This window comes from Camelus bactrianus, chromosome X (genome assembly GCF_048773025.1).
Source record: "Camelus bactrianus isolate YW-2024 breed Bactrian camel chromosome X, ASM4877302v1, whole genome shotgun sequence".
NCBI classification, from domain to species: Eukaryota; Metazoa; Chordata; class Mammalia; order Artiodactyla; family Camelidae; genus Camelus; species Camelus bactrianus.
Genome location: NC_133575.1, coordinates 17,744,866 through 17,753,063, shown reverse-complemented (window position 1 = coordinate 17,753,063; position 8,198 = coordinate 17,744,866). Strand labels below are relative to the sequence as shown.

Genomic DNA, 8,198 nt, shown 5'->3' with positions numbered 1-8,198 from the left:
TCCCTCTGTGGGTTGCCTCCTTGGTACACATTGCTTTCTTTGTACTTTGAAAAGGTAGGCTCCTCCACACCTTTGCAGTGCTAATTTTAATCTAACTTGAAAACCTACACAGAGGCCATAGCTCTCTGGTCACCTCACATCCTCTTCCTTGCGTGGCGCCCTCACAGACATCACAGAGGATTTCAAAGAGATCACCTGGGCAGAAGAGGGGCAGGTGAGAGGCTGGCCGGGGAGGACATCCTGACACTGCCTATTCAGGTGAATGGATTTTAGCTCATTCAGTTTCCTCTTTGCTTTCTCCTGGACTGGCATGAAACAGAAACAAACAGTTGTAACCACCACGGGGAGGAACTCCGCAATGTGTTGGCTGAAGCCATTCTCAGTTCTTTGCCAGAGAATCCGGTAGTACTAATTTAATATTTTCCTTCGTGTTGCAGCTTTACCATGCTTTTAAAAAATAGGAACTTTGTCTTCATATACCTGGTGCTTTTTATGTTGCACTAACTTAAAAGCAGATTACCCCAAAGGAATGTTCAGATGTCTTCAGGCAAGGCAGGCGTAGTAATTAAATAAGTGCACTCCCCTCCCTGCCCCATCCCCAAGTGCCTGTATCCCTTTCTTTTAAGGGACATTACAGTCCCGCTCCAGCATCTTAGGGCTTGTGTCCCTTTACACTCGTGCCACTAGGTGGTGATCCAGCCAATTTTCGAATGTCCTAAAATGACTGTGACAACTCATTGCATCTATATATAGCCCTAATCCTGGGCTCATGTCTGCAAAAACCTACTTCTTTGTAGTTTTCGATCCTGAGCCATGGTGTTACTGTGTGGGATGGGCAAATTACAGATAATGTCTTGAGTTCCTTCTCTACACCAGGCCTTGCACGAGTGCTTTCTGAACATCTTCTCATTTAATCCTTACAGTGAATCTGCAAGATCTGTCAAATGTAGGCTCTCTGAGGGCAGATATATATATATCGATATATATATATAATTTAAATCTGCTTTGTTTACTGCTGTCCCCAGTCTCCAGAACAGTATCTGAGTGATACGAGGCACTAAGTATTTGCTGAGTTTAAAGATTGTTACTGTTATTATCCCGATTTCACAGATGAGAAAACAGAGATTCACAGAGATCAAACACTACTATAAGCTGCAGGACTACTTTAATAGGATCCGAAGGAATAAAAAGCCATTATGAGGAGGATATCATTTGTGTCCAAGAGGCTCTGCCTCATGCCACACCCCCAAGGCGGCTGCCCAGCCCACCCGTTCTTGAGATAGACACAGCCAAGCTCCATTGCTGGGGCCAGAGGAAAGTGGTGTCATGGTCCCAGCATGCCACTCAGAACAGTTGGGTGGAGGTTCATTAAAACAAAAGGGTTATCAAGGGCCTTACTCAGAGCAGTATATTGCACAAGTAACTGTAGCCATGGAGGATGGCGTCTGATTATCTCGCTTCTACCTGAAAACTGAGGTGGTAAAAATAGGAAAGGTGGGAGCAAAACAAGCAAACACAAACACACAGCACACATGAAACTGAAGCAAAAACAAACTCCCCAAACCTAACCCCCCCAAATCCCCCAAACCCAACACAAAACTGATGAGCTGGAACTTTGGAGAAGGAGTTTCATCAGCGTTTGTCTTTTTTTTTCTGTGGAACAAATGTACTCCTTTTAGCCTGAGGAGCCCTCATGTTATTCATTGAGCCATTGCTGTCAGATTTAACAGTAATGTCCTATTTCAAGTATCATTTTCTTTCTTACAAACCCCCAGTTTCTTGTGAATTTACATCATCTGCTGAGTTTCACTCAGTGAGAGAATATCACCCTTACTCTGACTTTTCTTTTTTTCTTTATGAATGGCCAAGAAAGCCCTAGTATCACAGTTTATATTTTTTAGTTGACCAGGAGCAATATTTTTGATGAATGGAATGTTTTCTTTGGTAAACAAATAGCAAATACCAACTCAAAACCAACCAAGTAAAAGTTTCTTTGGTAAAGTGAACGTTAATGTCTTGGTTGGAATTAATTGAAAAATAAAACTTGCGAGTGTTTGCTGGAATCGTTCCTTCCCTCTTTATAGCAACTGAAAAAGTAAAACTTTATGAAGTAAAGACTTCAGTATTATGAGGATGTGATTCTGAGTTACTTCTAAAGTGTCTTCTCCATGGTGGGGCTAAACCAATGCTATTAGAGCAATTATTAATAATCAATATTAACAAATAAGTAAGAATGATCTAACAATAAATAATAATAAGTAGTAAATCTTGGCATGCAGAGTCCCCTAGTAAAAAAATTCATTCATTCCACAGTCAGAATTCCATAAGCTTTGATTTCAAGTGCTGGAAAGAGAAGCTGACAAGTTTGAAAATGCCCTTCGTTTAAAAATACAATATCCCAAGGTATACAGAGACACAGTCAAGTTGGAAAACTACTATCTGTCATAAAACAAAGTTCCACAGAAGTCACTCTGGTTGACCAAACTGAATGGTTAAATTCTCACCAGAATCCACTTAACTGGGGGGGGGGGGGGGAGTGTGTGTGTGTGTGTGTGTGTGTGTGTGTGTGTGTGTGTGTTATCAGTCTTGTGGAGTCCCTTTAACCCGGGGTGGTCCACATGCCCAACACTTAAATCAATGGCTGATTTAGAACACTCTCTTCAGAAAATGAGTTAGCAACCTATGATTTAAGAATAAAACCAATCCCCTCTTCAGCTGTGTTTTATAAATAATAGCCTAGTTGCAGGCCCCTTGGAGAGAGAATTGATCGCAGATCTATTATGCGAACTTGCCCTTTTTCGAGGATTGTACTTGTCCTTAGATTAAAGCTCATTATCTTCTAGCTGAGTGCATAACATGTTGGTATGATCACTTGGTGTGTTTGCAGGAGAGATTAAACAAGTGTGTAATGCACTAGCTATGATCCCCTGCACATATATTTAGAACTGTGTGAACAACAGTACATGAAATAGAAAGCACAGGTTTGCACTTGGTATAGTTATATCTGAATCATTTGGGCATTTTTGCTGTTTGGAAAGACAATGGTAAACCTAAATCCCAAACATTACCCAGACATTAAAACAAAAAAAAAGTCTGCCTTGTGGCCAATAAGTCCTGTGTTTCTTCCTTGGAAATGTACTTTTAAGGGAGTAATAGCCCTCTTATGAAAAATCTAAAATTGGCCTGCCCTGTCTTGGGCATGCTAAAGTGATGGAACCCCTCCAGTGGTGTGACCCTGGGTGAGTCGCTTCATTCTCCTAGGTCTCGGTTTCCTCCTCTGCGGGGGGTGGGGAAGTTGCACAGCACATCCGCTAAGGTCCAGAAAGGGAAGGTGCTCTGGGGAAATGCTTACCACTACAGATATCTAAATAAGCTACGTCTCTAAAAGGGAAAAATACTGTAGACGTTTGCCTCAAGTGTGACCAGGTTTTAGCTTCATTTTTATAGACTTAAAGAAATGCAGGGGTCTGGGGCAACATACACAGCCTCTTCAGAGCAAACCCTTTCTGTTTAGAACCTGTAGAAACTGTAAGTCAACATTATAAACATCTAGGCTCGTGAAGGTACAGAAGGGCCATGCAGTGAGGGAGTGGGGGCACTAACGAAGGTGTGGTGAGGGGACCAGGAAGATGAAAGTGCAGCCAGTTTAGCAGGAAAGCTTGACTGTCATCATTGATAGATTTATATTGGTGGTTACATCTTCCAGTCATGTCCATTTACTTTCTTTCAGCCCTTTATCTCCTTGCCTGAAGTTTCTCAGTTTCAGGACTTATACTCACCAAAGAACTTTCTTTTCTCCTCTGTATCTCTGAGCAGGGATATCTCCTAAGCGAATGCAGGGTGACACTACAAGTGGGAAGCTTTGGCAGATAACCATTTCAGTGTTCATTTCTCCTTCCTCAGCGATGCGTGGGCAGATGTTTCTGGGCATCCACGCAAAAAATGCATGTAGGGCCAAACCACAAACAGCTGTACCAGCTGGCCATTGCTTTTTGTTAAAATAGAAACACTGTCTCTGGGTTCAAGTAGACACCTGCTTTTCCTCCATCATGCCAGGTATTTGGGTTTGGTTCTGTGGTTTTTGGTGCGCAGAGCCTCCTGCCAAGAGCTGTAACTAATAAAGCAGATCCATTTGGTGACAAGCTACAAGATATTCCAAAATAGAATCGCCCCAATTCTGCAATGCTGGAACTGTCATTGGTTTAAAGGTATATCAACCAAACCATACAAATGTGAAAAGTATATCGATGAGGGGATATGATAAACTTGTTTTAGATAACAAAACTGCCTCACCTGGGTGAATTTCGAGGCGACTCAATTTCAGCCCCTGGGTGATGGCCACTCTACCATGTGTCTGCTTCTGAGGTTCTGGCTTGCTTTTGCTGGCCAGAACTTTTACAAGCATCTCCTTGGGGTGTTGGGGAGCTAGATGAGATGGCTAAGACCTTAAACCACAGACCTTGCTTGGAGCTACTGCTCTGCAGAAGTTCTGGAAGCCTTATTGTTTGAACAGTGCTCAAAGCTATTTCTGCCTTGGAAGCTGACCTTTCAATCAGAAGGTTTTTGTCACAATACCAGCAATATCTGCAGCGTGAATAAAATAGGATTCTGCTTGCTCATAAGCGTTCTCCTATTCGATCTTAGTTGGAGAGACTATGCGTCTCTTAGGGTGTGTGTGTGTGTCTGTAAATTTTCTCTGATGACAACCTTTTGTTTTAAAGATTGAAAATATGCAATGCCCATTTCCCCGCCTTGTCTTTACTTTTTCTTTTTTCTTTTTTTGTTAACACCTATTTCTTATCCCTAAAAACCAAAGAAGAACTTTAAATTTGTTTCATTAACGTCATCTCTCTGCTCCTGATAAGACCTAGGGTGAAAAACACAACAAGCAGACCCTATCACACTGTTGTAATTTGGTCAACCACTCGGGTACTATCAATATCCACCATTTCTACACACTCAATTTCCTCCCGGTTTTCGGGATTTTTCTTCTCTTTCCTTTTTTTCTTAGAGGGTGGCAAGAAAGTCAGTATCACAGGTAAAATGGCAAAGCAGTGAAAGAAGGTGACAAATGCTATTAAAAACAAGCACCTGAACAGTGTACAGGTCAGATTTGAAGGCACAGCTGCAAGAGGAATCAGGCCAACAAGATAGCAGAGGTAACTCTGTAAAATAGCTACCCCATGCACTTCCAGGGCATTTTTTACCCATTTAGTTCTCGTGAAATCCTTGCCCAGAACAAAGGTGGATAAGAGTGGAGCACAGTTGTCAATTGTGTAGTTAATTCCATAAATTAAGCATAGCACAGAAATGCAGTCCAGTTCTACTTTCCATAATGTCATGAAACCTATAACTCCAAACTCCACGGACACGACCGTTAGAGTGAGCCAGACATTAATCAAAGAATCTGCCACCAGGAATGCCGAGAAGAAGAGCAGGAACAAAGCACTGATGCAGGAGTTGTGCAGGGGAGCTCCCAGAGAGGAGGCATATCGATCCATGTACACGAAGGATGGGTTGAAGACGATAAACTTCACCTTGGAGGTGACAGAAAGTCTCCTCAGGGTCTCCAGGAGATCGTAGAGTTCTTCTCTGTTTGTTTCCATGGTCTTGGCCACCAAAAACATTCTGGAGGCCACTACGTCAACCTCATCATTGTACTTTTTAGAGAAGATGATGTCCTCCTGAAAATGTGAAAATTGGGGGGCTTTCAGGAAGGAATTCCTCAACATGTCTGTGAAATTTTTCTTAGGCAAGCCAGTGGACACGTTGAGTTTCCGAAGGTAATTTAAATAGCTCTCAAACCAGGATATTCGCACAAACCCCTTGGTGTATTCTAGCACGTCTTCTTGGACACTAGTGTTCCAGTATTCTATGGACTCGTATATGTAAAACCCGATCACCGGACTGTAGTTGCTAAAGTACTTTTGCTGGGCAGTAGTGTACTCAATGGTTTGCGTCGCAGTTGCTACGATGTTACTAAGGTCTGACCCTTCACTGACCTGCAGATAGCCCATTAAGGCAAAGGAAATATAAATAAGGTAAAAGAGAACTACAAAAGGCTTGACATAGGTGTTGGTTATCCAGTCACAGTAATAGCGTTTGAGGAAACATACCAATAGGTGACTCTCGTAAGTGTTTGCTTCCTCGCCTTCAGTCGTGTCCTCGCTGAATCTGGCTGTCAGGAGAAACCTGTACCATGCCGGCTTCTCCTGCAGTGCCTCAGGCTTTGGGACTTTCCTACAGAAGATACTATGCTGGTAATTGTTTTCTATGTAGCCAGTGAATACCAGGCTGGAACCGTAAAACGAGAGTACATAGAGGTAGTTGAAGAAGATTGCAATACAGGAATTGCAGCAGAAAATTCTGGCTGCCTCAATGTTCGTGAAAGGGCTGGCCCCTATGCCAAAGGTGACCAGGTACATGGCAGTGGTGAGAGAAAAGGAGAGCATGGAGTCTGCATAGACTTCTGCAGTTCTCTCTTTCACGTGTTGGTCTTCTCTAGTTTTCCTCCAGGAGGATAACATTTCAAAGGTCCCATATAATCCATGACCTGAGGAGGCAGAAAAAGACCAGATCAAAAAGTTAAAAGACCCATCTCTATAAAGAGGGGAACCAGCCTGGTCCTGGGGAACTCTGGGGTCAAAGGAAACAGCCAGTCCTAGTGGTGACAGGTGACAGGTGAATGTCAGTGATTTCTCCTGTGGAGAGAGGGAGACTCCTGATTCAGTGAATCATAAATGTTAATAGACAGAGGGCAGACAGAGGAGCTAAGATCTTCATGCTTCCTGCTGCCTTACAAAAACTACGTGGACTTTTGCCTATAGAAACCTGAGTAGACTTGTGCCTGTGTTTCTTGGGGATATTTATACACATTGAGAGTTTAGGGTTGTGGATGCAGTTTGCAGAATATTTGTTTGCCTTGGTTGTGGACCACTCCAGAGAGGATGCCTGGCTCCTCATCATTTTGTTTGTCATCCCCACAAGTCTGGCCCGAGGTCAGCACAGAGGAAGGCAGTGGGCAGAGGGTTCGAGTTAATGTCTCATCACCTCATCTAAGTTTGGCCAAGTAGAGGGCTTTAGGGAGAAAAAAAGCACTATATTTAATTTGAGCCTTGACAGGAACCTAAATCACAGCCTCTTTTTTTTTCTTCTTCTTCCCCAAGTATCAGTGCAGAAAGCAATAAATCTGAGAAACAGAGGGAAGCAAAATAAGTAGGAACAAGTTTGAGTGAACAGGAAGGATGGAAGGAGGAACAAGATTCATGTGAACTCTCCTTGCAGTGGATAAAAATTAAAACTCAGAACGAAGGTTTAGGGCTTGTCTTTTGTCTTCAGGGATCTGTTGGACCAATTTGGGTTGTTCATCAATGACGTATCAAGCAGGCAGTGACTCTGCTGGCTTCTTTGCACTATTTTGCATTGGTCTCTGAGGGACAGAGCCAGACCAGTAACCTCTCTCCCAAGCTCCTTAGTGCCTTTGCCTCCTTGGCTAGTGTGCCAGTAATGCGGAAAGAGCAGAGGTACAGTATAGTTGCTCACGTTCTGACTCGATTCTAGTGCCTGAGACCAGATCTTGCTTAACTTTTCACACCTCACCTGGATGGAGCCAGACACTTCCCGGATGGGCCTCCCTGGGATTCCAGGCCACTCAGCGTTGAAAAGCACCCTGCAGACTGACCTGTTGTGGCTTTCAATCACCCTTGTCTTGGCACTGGGATCAGCAGATCTCATTTTCTGCTTCTATGCCTTGGCATAGTCAATCCCATTATGGAGGATAATGAAATCTGTACCCTGTGGTACAATAGTCTTGTTTTTAAAGAGGAACTTAAAATCTCTAGCCAGGCGTAATGCTGAGTAAAGTGAGTCACTGTTCTCTTGTGTGTACACTAACTGAGTGCTCGTCTTCCCTCGTGCCCAGGCTGGTATTTATATAATTATTGTGAAGTCTTGGCCTTGAACTTGAATGCCCATTTCATAGTCATGATACAGGCCTGTTTCCTCAGGGATTTGGCATTTATCTTAATTTACTAGGCATCGTTTTACAGCCACTTTTAGAGGTCAGGTCAAGACTGTCAATTTGATCACTAGCACTGTGGCCCTTATTAAATTGGAGGCACCTAAACTCCCTAGACATGAACTAAGAAGTGCACTTGTTGACTGGCATCCTGTTGTTAATTATGTTTTCGATAGTTAAC

At 43.0% G+C, this 8,198-nt stretch overlaps 1 protein-coding gene across 1 annotated transcript in view; it reads right to left on the bottom strand.

The window, feature by feature from the left end:
• Positions 1-1,148: 1,148 nt before the first annotated feature.
• PTCHD1 (patched domain containing 1) overlaps positions 1,149-8,198 on the bottom strand; it is a 53,431-nt gene continuing 46,381 nt past the window's right edge. Inside the window, exon 3 of the mRNA XM_045506862.2 lies at positions 1,149-6,553. Within this exon, the coding sequence (XP_045362818.2) occupies positions 4,899-6,553 (1,655 nt within the window). The 3' untranslated portion in view covers positions 1,149-4,898. The remainder of the gene's footprint in view (positions 6,554-8,198) is intronic.